The sequence below is a fragment of the Octodon degus genome, unplaced genomic scaffold (assembly GCF_000260255.1).
Source record: "Octodon degus isolate 3935 unplaced genomic scaffold, OctDeg1.0 scaffold00163, whole genome shotgun sequence".
Taxonomy (NCBI): Eukaryota; Metazoa; Chordata; class Mammalia; order Rodentia; family Octodontidae; genus Octodon; species Octodon degus.
The window spans coordinates 5,019,274-5,036,305 of NW_004524739.1; the positions used below are offsets into that span (position 1 = coordinate 5,019,274).

Here is a 17,032-nt window from a genome sequence, read left to right on the forward strand (position 1 = left end):
AGGCAAGAAGAAAGGAGGAGGCGGTCCTTCCAGGATTACACTGGGCAGAAGATCACCCTTGAGGCTGTCCTTAACACCACCTGCAAGAAGTGTGGCTGTAAAGGTAAGGTGGAGCCAGCCATTTCTGTACTCCTCTGCTTGTGTGGGGACTTTTACTTCCTGAAGGGGATAGCCCTGGGTAAGTTTAGCCCATCCTCCTTTGCTCCTTTGTCCCTAACCAGGGTGCACCTGCTCGTGCTGTTGTTCCTATCGGACTTAGAACATATGGCTTGATGCTTTTACTAGTTACTTTTTGAATTGCAGCCCTGTGAAATACCACGCGTGTATCACGCACCACGCTTCCTTCTGTGCACTTCTTGCACTGTAGCTGGTGACCTATCTGATTCAGGGCCCCATGTACTAGTCCACGAGGGATAAAGTATTAGATTGTGATTAACACTCTTCAGTTTTATCTTCAGGGACAATTATTGTTTTGGAAATCCTAAATGACAGGAAAATGCACTCTTTAAAAGTCCATGTTAAATCCTTTTTTCATCTTTATCTCATTAACTTCAGAGTTCTAAGTATCTTTTCGTAATAAAGAATATAGGATAGTCACTAACTTTTAGCTTGATTTCCTCAGATTTCTTCTAGTCTTACTCAAATATTAAAAAGCTCTTTCAGCCTGACTTCCCTCGTTGGAGCTATAATGAGAGGGGTTGCCAGCTTCTTGTTTTCAGAGTGACCTCAATTTGCTCCCTCTTCTCCCTAGCCTTCCTTCCCTCATACTGTTCATTTTTCTACAACTGGTAACAGATTTGTGCTCGGGTTGAAATTGTAGGGTTTTATGTCCCTATTTATTATTAATATAGATGGAAAAGAAAACAGTGAAAGAAAGAATACCTCCTCAGGGGAATTGTGGGAGCATTTCAGGTACTTGGAAAATTCTGCTGTGTTCCATTTCCAAGCACCATCCAGCTTCTGGACCCAGAAATGCATAGTCGTTTATACTTAGCTTTTTAATTATCTCATGCAGTTCTTCTATGCCCCTGAGATAGCGTCTGTCCGAAGGTTAGACACAACAAGCTACTGGGGATACAGCATCTGTTTAAGGGACCCTTCATTAATCCTATAGACTCAGGGAGGTTAGAGTCTCCTAACTTCAACTTGTATCTGTCTGGTGCTAAATAAAGCAGAGTAGAATACTGAGTGGATTTTCTCCAGTCAGCAAAAATCAGAATAAAAGTCATTGGCGTGTGTGTGTGTGTGTGTGTGTGTGTGTGTGTGTGTGTGTCTTTTGGAAACAGGTTTTCACTAGGCAGTTCAGGTTGGCCTTGAACTCACTTTGTAGTCTAGCAGGCTGGGTTTGAACTTATGGCAGTCCTCAAGCTTCAGCCTCTCAAATGTTAGGATTATAAATGTGTGCCACCATGCCCAGCAATGTAGTTGATTTTGATGTAGCCAAAAGAGCACAAGGCAAAGGGCCATAGAACCTGAGACAGGATTTAACCCTGCTGATGTCTGTGTGACCTTGAGCTGCTTCCTAACTAGCTGTTCATACTCTCTGTAAATGTAGGATGTTGGATGAGCTGTAAGGCTCTTGCCAAATCTGACAATCTGTGACTATCCCGTGCCCCTAGGTGACTGCCTCTGTACATGCTAGTTTGGATATGAGTACTCACTTCCTGCCAGCTAACTACTTCAGAGTTTGGCCTGCCACTCAGCTTCCTCTGCTAAGCATCCTGCTCTCAGTTCCAAAAGAGATCTTACACAGGAAGAAACCCCATTGCTAATGGAGGGCAGCACAAGCCTGCATCCTCATATCCTCTGCCATTTCCGAAGCAGCACCAGTGTTCCCCTCAGCTCTGTGACCAGCTGCTTACCTGGCTTGTGTGAGTGAGCATTGCCACCTAAAGGTGACGGAAAATTGGCCTGGAATGAACTCAGTGCCATCTCCTGAGCCACAGATCCCCCTGCTGGCGGGACGGACTGCTTCCTTTCTCCTGTGTCTGTTTCTTTTCTGCAGGCCACTTTGCAAAGGATTGTTTCATGCAGCCAGGTGGGACCAAATATTCTCTGATACCCGATGAGGAAGAGGAGAAAGAAGAGGCAAAGTCAACTGAATTCGAGAGGCCTGACCCCACCAGGAATTCATCCAGAAAAAGAAAGAAAGTGAGTGTTGCATGCTTTTTGTAGAAATTTTAAAATATTGAAAAATAAATAGAGGTGCTATGATCTTTCCATTTGAGACTCTTATTAGTATTTTTGGATATTCTAATCTTTTGTGGGTGATTGTGTGTGTGTGTGTGTGTGTGTGTGTGTGTGTATATATATATATATATATATATATATATATATATATACAAAACAATTGCTATACATAGCAATACAAAATTATGTCCTACTAAGAATAGTTTATATTGCTGGATGTGGTGGTGCACACCTGTAATCCTAGCACTCAGAAGGCTGAGTCAGGAAGGTTGCTGTGAGCTTGAGGCCAACCTGGGCTACATAGGGCCAGTCTGCACTACGTAATGAAACCCTGCCTCAGAAAAATAAAACAAATAATATGAATAGTTTATAACCCTACTTTTTTTTTTTTTTTGCGGAACCAGGGATTGAACTCAGGCCCTTGTGCTTGCCAGGGAAGCGCTTATTCCACTGAGCCATCTCCCCGGCCCCTATAACCCTACTTTTTAAAAAACTCATTTTGCAGTATCCATATGTGTTCATTAAAAACTTAATATAAGTGCAATACAGTACTCTTGTTTTTCATTAGAACTTCATCAATGAGATTTTTGCAATAATATATAATCTATAACTATATGATTATTAATTTATTTTCCTTTTGCTGGATATTTTTAATTAGTTCAACCTAAATTTTTGAATGTATGACTTATTATTTTCTTTGGGTGGACTCCTAGGTAAGATTACCGAGTTAAGCGCCAGGGAGCTGGCTCAGTAGAATAAGTGCTTCCCTGGCAGGCACAAGGGCCTGAGTTCAATTCCCAGTTCCGCAAGAAAAAAAAAAAAACAAGATTACTGAGTTAAGACTTTAAAGGTCTTCGGATAACTCATCAAACTGTTCTAGAAAGTACTTATCTGCCTTCAGTAGCATAGAAAAGTGTCTATCTCCCTGAATTTGCTCCCTGTTACTACTTAAAGCAGAGCAGTGCATAAAACAGACCTCACTGTGGTGCAGAAAGAAACAACACATTCATAGCAAGCTACATAGAAAGGAAATGAAAGGACTATGCTCTAATTTAGTCAGAAAATAATTGTTCTTTTATCCTGCAGGAGTTTTTTGTGACTAGTTTATTGAGTTTTGTTTTTAAATCTTTAACAGACTTGTTGAATGGTCATTTTGTGACAGGCATTACAAAACTCTAGGAATACAAAGATTGATGAGAGCCTTGCTTTCAGCCGTTATTATCTGTAAATAAAATATAATCTTCACTTTATGAAGGTTTCTTTACACTCCTCTACAGATTAGCTAGTGACCATTTAGGGTGTTCCTGTCTCTCCTAAGACATCAGTCCGTGACTTCCACATCCATAACTAGTGTCCCATGGATATCTCAAACTTTGGTTCAAGTTATTCAGTTTTTAAGACTTTTCTTGTGCTACTTACTACCATGCAATTTGGAGCTAACTTTGTTTTCTTCCTTTGTAATGAAGGACTGTCATGATCTTTGGTGACAGTATTTCTGTGAGTCTATGTCTTTGTGTTACTACTACACTATTTTGATTACTATAGCTTTTTAGTAAGAAATGTACATCTTCCAACTTGGTTCTTCTTTTTCAAATTTATTTTGACTATTCAGGAACCTTTGAGAATTTTGTGTGAATTTTAGGAAGGATTTGCCCAGCTCCCAAAAACAGGTAGAAAGCCCTGACAAGTAAGTTCATAATAATGCCGTGGATAACTACCATCATCTCCTTTTGAGCCCTTCTCTGCTCAAACACATGTTGTATCCCCTAGCACAGAATTTTTTGTTTTTATCCCAGTCTCCCAAGAACGAGTCCAATATGTCCTTATTTTCTGTTCCTTTTCATCTCATATGTAGTCAGTCACCAAGTTCTGCCAGGGGTTAGTGTGTATGTATTTATTTATTTGAAGACAAGGTATCACTGTGCAGTTCAGGCTGGTCTTGAACTCAAGGCAATCCTTCTGCCCCAGCCTACTGAGTGCTGGGATTACAGGTGTATGTCACCATACCCAGCTAGGGACACATCTTAAGCAGTCTCAAAATCCTGTTCCTTCCTCCTACTCCCATTGTGGCAAAGAACATATAACAGAAAATTTACCATCTTAAGCCAGTTGTGGTAGTACATGTCTCATCCCAGCAGTCTATAAGGCTGAGGCTGGAGGATTACAAGTTTGAGCCCAGCCTGGGCAGCTTAATGACTCAGTGAGACCCTCTCTCTAAGGAGAGAAGGAGAAAGGAGTGGGAATGGAAGGCCCTGGGTTCAATCCCTCATATTCCCCAAACATATTTTTTTAATTACCATTTTAGATTAATCTCTTTCTCTCACCCTCCGTTCTTTCCCTCCTTTTTTCCTTTCCTTGCACACTGGAAATCACTGCACAGTCTTGTGCATACTGGGCAGGTGCTGTAGTCCCAGGCTCCATCTTTCTTTTTTTTTTTTCTTTTCTTTTTTTTTTTTTTTTTTTTTTTTTTTTTTTTTTGGCCAGGTAAGAGCTTCTACTGAACCATCTCCCTGGCCCTCCAGGCTCCATCATAACTATGTTCAAGTACACAGTTAGTGTGAATCATATTCACAGGATAGCATTGTCTGCACAAGTAATTGTCTTCATGAAGGCCATTTACCTGTTTTGGTTTTTATTGCATATATCATATACTTCTGGAGTCATGTTGAAGAAATTCCCCTAAAAGTTTGTACATTTAGAATTTTGCATTTTTATATGTGGTGGAAAGTAAGGGTCCAAACGTTTTTTTGCATTTATCCTATCTCCACCCCCACCCCCACTCCCGGTTTGGTACAGGGGATTGAACTTGAGACCTTGGCATGCCAGGCAGGTGCTTGAGCTGCTGAGTTATCTCACCGGTTCTTCCATCTATTGACAAAATTGTCTTTTCTCCCCCAAATGGTCTTGGCATCTTTGCCAAAAATTGTTTGACCATACCTGTAAGGATTTATTTCTGGATTCTTTATTCTGTGAGTCTATGTCTGTCTTTGTGTTACTACTACGCTATTTTGATTACTGTAGCTTTTTAGTAAGAAGTGTGAGTCTTCCAACTTGGTTCTTTTTCAAAATTATTTTGACTATTCAGGAACCTTTGAGATTTCGTATGAGTTCTAGGAAGGATTTTTCTGTTTACTCAAAAATCTTGGGATTTTGACAGGGATTACATTGAATCTCTGGATCACTTTGCATAGTATGGACAACTTAACTATATTACAGCTTTTATTTTTTGTGTGTTTAATTTCTTCTTTGCTTTTTTTTTTTGTTACCAAGAATTGAACTTGGGACCCTGTGTTTGCCAGGCAGGTGCTATACCTCCTTTCCTCCTCCTTCTTTTTTTTGTTTTTCTGGAACCTGAGATTGAAGACAGGGATTTGAACTCAGGCTCTTGCGCTTGCCAGGGAAGCACTTATTCTACTGAGCCATCTCCCCGGCCTCCTTTTTTCTTTTCCTTTCCAACACTTATTTGGTAGGGTTTTTTTTAGTATGTAAGTTGTCTGCCTCTGTTTATTTCAAAGAATTTTGTTATTTGATAGTTGTAAATGGAATTATTTAGTGCCTATTCATTTTAAGTGACTAGAAACACGTGATATTTACATGTTGGTTTTATATCCTCCAACTTCACTGAATTTTTTTTGTTTTGCCATATTTTTCATAACAGGGATTGAAGCCAGGGGTGGTCAGCTGCTAAACTGGATTCCCACCCCGTTTTGAAACAGGTTCCTGCTAGGTTGTCCAGGCTCACTTTGTTTTTAGGGTCATGCTATTTCTGTCTCCCAAGCAGCTGGGATTATAGACGTGGCCCACCACACATGGCCATAAGTTAGGTTTAAGAGTGTGAGTGTGTGTGAGAGAGAGAGACACAGAGACAGAGACAGATCTTTATGATTTTCTGCTTAGAAAATTATATCATCTGCAAACAATTTTATGTCTTTAGCAGAGCTAGATTTTTAACTGTGTCTATATATGCCAAGGTTATTACTTTTTAACCTTCTATGGAGTTAAATGGTATTTATCAGATTCCTAAAGTGGTTACGTTGATATTTTATATCTGTGGGTTTATAGCTCATACTTGTAGTGATTCTCCTGTTTTCTGCCTCCCTAGTGCTGGGATTACAGGTGTGTGCCACCACACCCGGACTCCATCACTGGCTCCGCGCACATGGAGGGGGGGAGGGGGGACGGCGGCACAGCCTGGGGTGCCAGGGATCGAACCCTGGCCCCTGCACTTACCTAAGGAAGCACTTAGTCTGCTGAGCTATACCACTGGCCCTGAAATTTTTATTTATGTGTTTATTTGTTGGTACTGGGAATTGAACTCCGGATGTTGGGCTTGGCAGGCGAGAGCTTATGCTGCTGAGCTATCTCCAGCTGTGGGGTTTTGATTGAATTCTTTTTGTATTGCCGAATATACTAACTTCTATTCATTATTCCTTTGTTTCCTAACTGCTTTGATACATGCACTTCAGTTCACCGAAGCAGTTTGTAAGGATCTGCTAGATATGAGACTTTTTAACCTGTTTAATTAATCCACTATTCTATCCTGTAGTAGAGGCTGATGAACAATGATGTCTCAGTTACTCTTTCCTTTTGTTGCTGGGACAACATACTCAAAACCAGAATTAAGGAAAAACAGTTCAATTAGTTCACAGTTAATGGAGGTTTTAGTATATATTTGGCTGTACCCCAAGGCAGAGTGTAACAAGGCAGAAGGCAACAGTTCTTCCCCAGGAAAACAGGAGAAAATGGAGGGAGGGGCAGCAGCTGAGGCTTCTAGCTAGCTTCTTTCCCCTCCTCACATTGTCAAGCAGATTACCCACCTCAGGGCAGAGGTTGCAGTCACACCCACAATCCCCACTGAGGATCAGGAATTAATCACAAACTCTAGAAGCCTCCCCATTAACTATATGGGGCTTTGGGGGGACACTTAGATACAAACTTACCAAATGGAGATAGTAATCATGACGTATTTAGTCTTGGATCAACAAATACTGGGGGGCTAGGAGTGTGGCTCAGCAGTAGAGCATGTGCTTAGCATATATGAAACCTTTGGTTCAGTCACCAGCAGTAATCATGATATCATCTAGCATCATAGTCCTTTAATGATGACCCTGGAAAGTAAGAAACTGAAGCTTTTGCATCTTATGTTAGACAATGAATGCTAGGCATGTTGAGAAACTAGGAAATGGCTCAGAGTAAAGAATGAATGTCAGTTATTCCAACAAAATACCTGAGATATAATAGGCAGAGTCTGATTGCCTTTGGATATATAGATCCCAAAATTTCTGTTAATCTGCACTCTTTAAATTCCTTTGCTCAGTGAGACCTTCCCCCCAATTTGGAGGTAATAGGGATTGACTGTAGCTGGGGAGTAGTGAAGGGAACAGGGCAGAAATAAGATATCTTCTGAACCTGGAACCCTCTTCCTACCTCCTTCACCAAAGATATGTATGTTGAATGCATGTCTTTTTCCACAAATCCAGGGTGTATTTGTTTAGTTTGTGTTCAGGAGCATGGCAGTTTTTGTCTTAGTGTCATATGTTGTGTCCTTTTTATTGGGGATAAATAATCCCCAATCCTGCCTCAAAAAAGAGAGAGACAGACAGACGGAGAGCAAGAGCTAGGCCTGGGCTATTATAGAATCCATTTTGTTGGACTTATGAACGAGTCCAACTTACAAACATTTTCCTCTGGGATTTACTATATTTAGGACAAGAGGAAACTGTGTTGGCTATGGAAATGGGATATGAAGTGGTGAGTAAAATAAAAGGGAGGTTTTTATAGCAAATCCCTGTGGATAATCTTCCCACGAGCCTGTGGTCTGTACTTTGCACATCTCTTTTCATTTATCATGTGTCATCATGGATCTTTCTGAATTAGTGAGGTATTATGAGAAACTGTATCTTAGGAAACAAGTACCCGATGATTTTTATTTTTTTATTTTTAAAACTTTATTTAGTGTTGTCTTGACCATGATTAAAAGATGACATCATCTTGTGACCTCCCAGAGGGAGTTGTAGCTCATGTGCAACTCCTTACAGTCCTAGCTTGGTCCTCCTCCAGTGTCTGTTCTTGGAGTTGCACCTGATTTTATTACCTGTCTTCATACGAATCCACTGAGGAATGGGGCAATTCTGCTTTTGCTTCTTGGCCAGGAATCATTTGATTCTGAAAGTCTAGTGAGAGAGAAGACATGGTGTGGGTAGGAGGCGGAGTATGCACTCTATGGTGGACTGAAGCACAAGAGCGGTACCTACTGATTGATTGGGTTTTTTTGTTATCTTTTCGAAACAGGGTTTCACTACACAATTCACGCTGGCCTTGAACTCACTTGTATCCCAGGCTGGCTTTGAACTTGCAGCAGTCCCTGTGCCTCAGACTCCTGAGTGCTAATGCTAAAGGTGTGCCACCATGCCCAGCCTTAACCACTGATTAGAATAAAGTTGAGCTATATCTTATCCAAAATGTAATTTTTTTTATTTTTCTGTAATCCCTGCACGTGAGTGACTGAGGCAGGAGGAGCAGCATGAGTTTGAGGTAAGCCTGGGCTACATAATGTTAGACCAGTCTGAACTACATAATGAGATGCTGTCTCAAAAAGTCATTTTTTGATTTGGCTACTGTCATTGCTCATTGCTTTACCATATACAGAAGAACAAGAAATAGGAAAATTACCCTTTGACTGCAATGTGAGCTCTGTTGTGCTGTCCAGAGCACTTTTGGTGCTTATCTAGAAAGAGATTGCAGTCAGGCATTATAGTATACATCTATAATCCCAGCACTTGGGAGGCTGAGGCAGGAGGATTGCCTGGGCTACATAGTGAATTCAAGGCCAACGTGAAATCCTGCCTCAAAAAAATAGAAGAGACAGACAGACGGAGAGCAAGAGCCCGGCCTGGGTCATTATAGTGCAGAACATAGAACGTGACCCACTGTAGTCTATTGAAAACTCTCTGGAGATTTCCCTTCTGTGGCATAACGTCTAAAGTCTCATAAGGCTCTTCAGATGTGCTCTCTTATCTTTCCACCATCTTCTCATATCAGTCTCTTCCCACATCCACCAAATGCCAGTCTCATTCAGTAATGGGGCCTCTACTATGTGTCAAGTTCTGTTCTAGTCACTGGAGGTAAAGACCCAACAGAACATCTGAAATCGCTATGTTCATGATAGAGTATAATAAAGGTTATAGATTAAAAAGTATAAATTTATAGTAATATCTAAAGTACCATGGTGAAAAATACTGCCTGTGGGCAATAGGAAGTACTGGAATTGTTTATGCATTTGTGCTGCAGGGATTGAGTTGAAGGGCCTTATGCATACTAGGCAAGTGCTCTACCACTGAGCTACACCCACACCCTGGACTGGCCATATTTCCTTGGATTCCTTTTAGGCAAGACTCTCTCATGAAGTATCGCTTCAGTGGGTATTTGAAGAAAGTAAGGAAGAAAATTACTCAAATAATGGAGAGAGAGTATTTAAGTGAGTCCAATAGAAGGTTGTTGGGAATTGACCTTAGCGTGGTTAAGGAACAGCGAGGAGGCCAGAGTGGCAAGAAGAGTGATAGAAGAGGAAGTTTGAGAGAGCAGACTGAACCAGATGGCAGAGAACCTAAGTGGTGATTGTGAGGACGTCAGCTTTCATTTAGAGTGAGATAGATACTATTAGGACTTTCAGTAGAGGAAAAACATGGTCTGACTTACCTTTCAGACAGTTATTCTGGGCACTGTGTGGTAACTAGTCAGAGGTGGAAACAGCAAAAATATTAACAATCCAAGCCAGACATGGTGGCACAAGCCCGTCATGCCAGCTACTTAAGTGTCAGACAGGAGGATTGCCAAGTTCAAGGCCATCCTGGGCAACTTAGAGGAACTCTGTCTTAAAAATAAAAAATCCAGGGGCCGGGGAGATGGCTCAGTGGAATGAGCGCTTCCCTGGCAAGCTCAGGGTCTGAGTTCAATCCCCGGTTCTGCAAAAAAAATAAATAAATAAATTTTAAAAAAAAAATCCAGGGCTGGTGAGATGGCTCAGTGGTCTAAAGCACCTACTTAGAACAAGCTTAGCAAAGCACAGGGACCGCGGTTCAATCCCCCAGCACCACATGCCAGCCAGCCCCGCCCCCTGGTGGGCTGAGCTGGCCACACACACACACAATTAATAAATAAAAATAAATAAATAATTTTTTTAAAAAATAAAAAATCCAGGTGGGAGATGGTGATGGCTTGGTCTAGACTGGTAGTGGTAGAGATGATAAGAGAGTTGAAGTACAGACAGATTTCAAAGATGAAGCTGAGCTGAGGGGGTAGATGTGAAGTAGGAAGAAAAAAGGAAAACATGGGGTGTGGTGGTACACACCTGTAATCCCAGAGTACTCAGGATGCTGAGGCAGAAGAATTTCTCTGAGTTCAAGACCAGCCTGGGCTAGAAAGTGAGTCCAAAGCCAGCCTGAACTGCATAGCAAGACTGTGCCTCAAAAAGGCCAAAATAAATAAATAAATTGAAAATAAATGGTGTTGAGAATTTTAGAGTAAGAGAAGGGCTGGGGATATAGCTCAGCAGCACAACCACCTGCCTGGCAAGCACAAGGTCCTGAATTTGATTTTCGGTGCCCCCCAAAAAAATTTAAGAGGAAAACGGATGTAGATGTATAGGAGTGGGGAGTAATCAGGAGTTTAGTTTGAGTTCCTATCTATGAAGGAGAAAAGCTGGCAGAAACTAGGTTTGAGAGAGCTGGGCATAGGAACTGAGATGGCTACCAAATATCCAAGCGAACTGGATATGTATGTGTGTGTATGTGTGGATGAGGTTTCACTATGCAGCTCAGGCTAGCCTTATACTCACTTGGTAGCCCAGAGTGGCCTCAAATCATAGTGAGCCTCCTGCCTCAGCCTCCTCAGTGCTAGCATTACAGGCGTGCAGCACCCGGACAAGTGAACTGTAGGCAGTTGGATATAGTTTGGAGTTTGAAGAAGCCCAGGCCAGAGAGATAAATGTAGGAATCATCAAGATATAAATACTATTTTTATTTATTAGATTATATGAAATCACCTTTTCCTATAAATATAGGAAAGAGTAGGCATTTTGCTTAACATTAGAGGTTATGAATATGAGGATAGATCAGCAAACAGAACAAAGACAAAAACTGAAAATGAACATCCAGGGAAGTTAACAGAAAAGAAGTACAGTGGAAATCAGATGAGTATGTCTATCTGAACTGACTGATCAAGTCAGTGACACTCAAAAATTGACTGCTAGAGCAAGGCTTGGTGGTGCATGCCTGTAGTCCTGGTGCTCAGGGGTCCGAGGCAGGAGAACTGCTGAAAGTTTGAGACTAGCCTGGGCCACATAGTGAGTTCAAAGCTAGCCTGAATTACATAGGAAGACTGTGTCTCAATCAATCAACCAAATTGACCACCAGAAGCTGCACATGGTGGCACATGTTGTAATCCCAGCTGTTTCAGAGAATGCTGCAGAGGAATCACTAGATTAGGTCTAGTCTGGGCAATTTAGCAAGACCTTGGTGCAAAAAAATGTGGGATTGGGGCATGGCTCAGTGGTAAAGTGCTTGCCTAGCACGTGGGAGACCCTGGGTTCAGTCCCCAGTACTGTGAGGATTAGTGCCATGCACCAGGAGGTTATTGGTAACTTTTGACAAGAGCTGTCTCTGTACAGTGGTGGGATGATAACAGATTACATTTGGTCAGGAGGGTTAGGGCTTTTTGGGTTTTTTTGTGGGTTTTTTTTTTGTTTTTTAGTTTTTTTGTTTTTTTTTTTTTTTGCTTTCTTCTAAAGGAAGTATTAATAGAATATTTATTTACTATTGAGAATGAGCCAGTAGAAACACTGGTGCAATATAGATGTAGCAGTTCCTAGATTGATGTCTTAAATAGGAGAGATGGGTAGGGTCCAGGCATAATAAACAAGCCACACACAATTATTTGTCACTTCTGAAACTTGTCCTCATCTCATCCTGTCCTCCTCCTGGCTGGGCAACCCTCACTTCCCTTCCAGCAGCACCACCACTGCTCCTTTTACATAGTCGTTTTCCAGCTGCAAAGTACAATGCATGACATGTTCTTCGTGGCACCACTGTGTAAGTGGCTTGTTTCCATGAGGTATTGTGGTACCTTTGTTGTACCTGACATCCTGTATTGTGGACTGCCTAATGTTTTAATCTTTCTTTAATCTGCTTTGATTTTAAAGGCTCATGACCCCTGCTTTCGGACTTCATTGAACTACTATAAGAGATGAGTTAAAGGGCCAGGGAGATGGCTCAGTAGAATAAGCACTTCCCTGGCAAGCACAAGGGTCTGAGTTTAATCCCTGATTCCTCAAAAAAATTTTAAAAAGATGAGCTAATTAATATTTCTAGCTCATAAAAGTTCTTCATATTTACTGAATGAAAATGTCCTGTATAGTTGTTACTCTTTCCCATTTGATGACATTGGTTCACCTTTGGAGGACCCAACCCCACTGCTAAGTGTTTACTTTGCACCCACAGCACCTGCATACACCTGCATCGTGCTTTACACTGGAGGGTGCTCTCTGTCTGAATTATATTAGGAATCTGTGTTCTCTTTACTGCCTAAGCAACACTCTGTGTAACTGTGACTCTCTAAATACTTTGTGTATAGTAAATATTTCTGAGTTTTTTGCTGAACTTTTTTTCTTGGATCCTGCTTCTACTTTTCCAAGCTACAATATACACTGGTACTTTATAGGCCAGTTCTAGCCAGAAAATACCCACTGTCCTATTTCCTAAGTTGATCCTAGAGAACCAGTTTAATAATCAAATCATCTCTTGAGAATTAATGATTTCTTTTTTTTTTTTTTTTTTTTTTTTTTTTTTTCTTTTTTTTCGGCAGAACTGGAGATTGAACTCAGGCCCTTGCACTTGTCAGGCAAGTGCTTATTCTACTGAGCTATCTCCCCAGCCCCAAGAATTAGTAATTTCTTAAAGACAAATTCTTTCATACTTGCTAGCTTGCTTGACTTCTGGCCAAATCAGTGCTTTTTGGTTGAGGGTGAGGTGTGTGCGTAAAGTTTGATGCTGCCTTTAATAAAGACAGAGCCAGAAAAAAGTTTGCTTTGGAATCCAGGCTGAGCCAAGTCCAAGTTCTACCACATAGGTAAGTCACTCCGTGTCAGTCACCTTGAGGTTAAAGTGTTCTTTGGGTTAATAATGCCCACTTTTTATAGATGTGTTGATTAAGGTTAGATGAGATATGTGTGGAAAATAGGCCCAGTGTCTAGAAAATTAAGTACTGAATAAATAAATGCTCACTGGACTTGTTCCTCTCTGTGTTTTTGCTTTTCTTTTTCTTTCACACTGGACTGTCCTATTCCTGATTCAAAGCTACAGGAAAAATACTGCAGCATGACTGTGTGCTTTTCCTAGAAAGTCCTGGAGACGTTTGAGCAGTAGCTGCTTTCCACCATCTTGCTTGGCCTGTCTGCCCTGGGTTCACATGCTTACGGCATTTTTCACCCTTTATCTTATGCTCTGCTTCCTACTTGAATGTAGTTCAGGTTCTAAAAGTTCCTGGCTCTCCATCTTCCCCCACCCAATGCCCATCCATCCTGTTGAACTTCAGCTCCTGCAGTGACAGCTGTTGTTCTTAGGCTTTTTAGCCCAGACTAGACACATGGTGCAGATGACGCCACCTGCTGGAGCCCAGCTGGTCCTTGTGGAGGTTGCACAAGCGTTTTTGCATTGGGATTGAGGTCTAGGGGCAGTCTCTTCACTCACTAGTCCATTTCTACAGGGAAGAGTTCTCTAGTCATTGGTTTTTCTTTTAGCTCCGAGCTCACATACTTGAGAGAGTAAACAGAAATAGTGCCAAACTGTTAGAAAAGGCAGTGTTCTTGTTTTACTTTTGATCAACTTCTGATTTCTAAGTTTTCCATCTGTAAAATAAGAATTATAACTCATGAATTTTAGCTCTGCAGGGATTACAGCTACTCAAGAGGACCTATCAGTTTGAGGCAGCATGGACAACATAGAACTTCCCTATCTTAAAAAAAAAAGTCGTGAATTTTCACTCGATTATTATAGTAATAATATAAGGGATACAAAAGGCTTGAGAGCCAAGAAGATAGCTCAGTGGCACAGCACCTGCCTAGCATGTGTAAGGTGTTCAGTTCAATCCCTGGTACAAAAAAAAAGGCCTGAAAAACTATAAAATGTTTTTTAGCTATAAGACAGTGGTGTGATTCTCATTTCCTATCCCAGACTGGGCCATGCTTAGAGGACACATGGTGTCAGACACTATATTTGCTTATTTACTTTGTAGGGCAGAACCTGGTGGCTCCCAAGCCCACAGTACCATGGGCTGTCCCTCCATGCTCTTGCCCTCTATAAAGATATCGTACCATAAGCCAAAGCATCCACTTGCCAACTCTCAGTTCTTCGTAGCCATGGTTGCTATAGCCTGGTAACATGGGTCTGGAAACCTTTTTTCTTACTGTTTATTCCAGTGGTAATGCCAAGAAATAATTTTGCCTTAATCTCCTCTCAGAACTCTGACACATCTATGTTTACTTGACCAGGCTATAAGAACATTCTAGTTTTCTGAAATGAGAGAAAAATATTTCTAGCAGGCTAGAAGTATAGCGTAGCATCCAAGCCCTTGGGTATGATCCCTAGCATGGGGAAAAAACCTTTCTAGCTACCACTTAGTTACCTCTGCTGTATTTCATTCTCTTAGCATCATTTGAAATTGGTATACTATTGCCAGCTTACTGAAAACAGATTCAAAAAAGTACTCTCTTCTTCATAGTAGTGACTGACGTGGCAAAGCTGCAATTTGAATTTCAATTGCCTTATCCTAGACTTGTTCTGGCCATCATACCATGAGGCCTCTCATCCCTGTGCGAAGAGAGGCGCTGTGCTACATCAGATAACGCAGGAGATTCCTTTTCACATCATCTGAATGCAGGTTCTAGCTCTGCCTGTATGATCTGGGGCAAGTGACCTCCAACTTCTCCAAGCCGTAGATATGTCCCATTAAACCCCCACTGCCTGTGTGTGCCATAGGTGCTATTCCTGTTTGTTTTCCATTTGAGGAGGCCTCAGTCGGGTGAGATAACTTGCCAGGATTGCAGAACAGTAACAGTTAATCTGACTCAAGTTTATGTCAAACGCTTGATTCATTGTTCTTCCCACCGTCTCACAACTGTTTCTAACACCTGTTGTAGTACTGAGGCAAAGTTCCATCCAGAATGCTGGCTGCAGAAGCAGGAACCTCACCTTTTTCTGTGCTCTCCCTTTTGCTTCTTGTCTCTCCCTCTTTTAGAAACTTTACTAGGGCCGTGCCAGCCCCACCCCCAGGGCGCCCTGAGATGGCAACTGAGACTGGGTGTGGTGGCGCGAACCTGTAATCCCAGCGCTCTTGGGAGACTATAAACAGATGGATCACTACAAGTCTGATCTAGTAGTGAGACCCTAATCACTCTGTAGACCTTTCCCTAACATACAAAAAAAGAAAGAAAAAAGAAAAAGAAAAGAAACTTTACTGAAGTAATATACAGTACATGTTTGAAAATCAAGGAAAAGACGCAGTGCTCAAAAGCTGCCCAGACCACCCGGTAGAAGCCTAGGAGGCAGTCTCCTGTCCTCACTGTGGATCTGTACTATTACTCCAGCAGCATAGTATAGGGTGCCAAATTTTGGGAAAGTGCTTTCTGAACTCCGTTCTTTTATCAGTATACTCTTGTGAGGTTGTTGTGTAAGAGATAAGTATTTAAGGATAGCAGACAGGGGATCATTAATTGATGGTGGTGATTTTCTCTGGTAACAGGGTCGGTAAAAACCCAAAACTACAAGTTGCAAGTCCTAGATTTTTGTGTTTTGAGACAAGGTCTCACTGTGTACTTCAGGTTGGCCTCAGTATGTAGCCCAGCCTAGCTTCCACCTCACTGAGATCCTCCTGCCTCAGCCTCCCAAGTGCTGGGATACAGGCATGAATGAATGAATGAATGAATACGCATATGTATTTTAATTTTTTTTTTTTTAACTGGGGATTGAACCCAGGGCCTTTGCAGTGAACTGCATCCCAGCCCTTCCCCCCAAAATGATCTTGTTATATCATTTAAGTTGCCCAGACTGGACTTGAACTTTTGACCCTTCTGCCTCCAACTTCGAGGGCAGGGATAACAGGAATGCACCTTGCACTCAGAACTGTGTAATTCTTTAAAATCTAATATTTATACCAAATGTTTAAGTCTTTAAATTTTCTTTTCAGGAAAAGAAGAAAAAGAAACATAGAGACAGGAAGTCATCTGACTCTGACAGCTCAGACTCTGAGAGTGATACAGGCAAAAGGGCAAGGCACTCATCAAAAGACAGCAAGGCAGCCAAGAAGAAGAAAAAGAAAAAGAAGCATAAGAAGAAACACAAGGAGTGAGAGGAGAAGAGAGTGGGGGTGGGGTGGGTGAGAGAAGGTGGGTCCAGGAGCTTTGTGCCTTAAAGCCCTGGCCCCTGGAAAGCTTGGTAGTGAGATGGGGCCCCACCCCAGTGACTTCGCTCCTGCGGGAGATGGCCTCCCCCAGCAGCAGGCAGGTTGGGAATGAGTTGCTTCCTTATCGCACCTGACCCCTTTGCAAGTGACCCCTGCAGCCCACCCATCCATTTACTCAGCGCCCTTCACTCAGCAGGTGGTCCTTTTATCCAGCAGCCACTGCCAGAGCTGGATTCCTTGCAGGGATCCAGGCTAAAGCCACAGACACTGCTGTGGAGGTGAGCCTGGCTGTAGCTGGAGGAGACAGCGATTGCCCCTTCCTGTTGGACTGTCTTGGGCCGGCTCCTGGTCTCTGCTTCACCCACACAGGAGCAGAGGGAGAGTGGCA

The 17,032-nt window shown here is 42.0% G+C and overlaps 1 protein-coding gene across 3 annotated transcripts in view; it reads left to right on the forward strand.

The window, feature by feature from the left end:
* Zcchc17 (zinc finger CCHC-type containing 17) overlaps nt 1-16,746 on the forward strand; it is a 58,419-nt gene extending 41,673 nt beyond the window's left edge. For 2 of the 3 annotated variants that reach the window (XM_004642924.2, XM_023702962.1), the window contains 3 exons: nt 3-103; nt 2,006-2,151; nt 16,429-16,746. In XM_004642924.2, coding sequence (XP_004642981.1) covers nt 3-103; nt 2,006-2,151; nt 16,429-16,590 — 409 coding nt within the window. In that variant the 3' untranslated portion in view covers nt 16,591-16,746. The remainder of the gene's footprint in view (nt 1-2; nt 104-2,005; nt 2,152-16,428) is intronic. The other variant, XM_023702963.1, reaches the window with a different exon arrangement.
* Nucleotides 16,747-17,032: the final 286 nt, after the last annotated feature.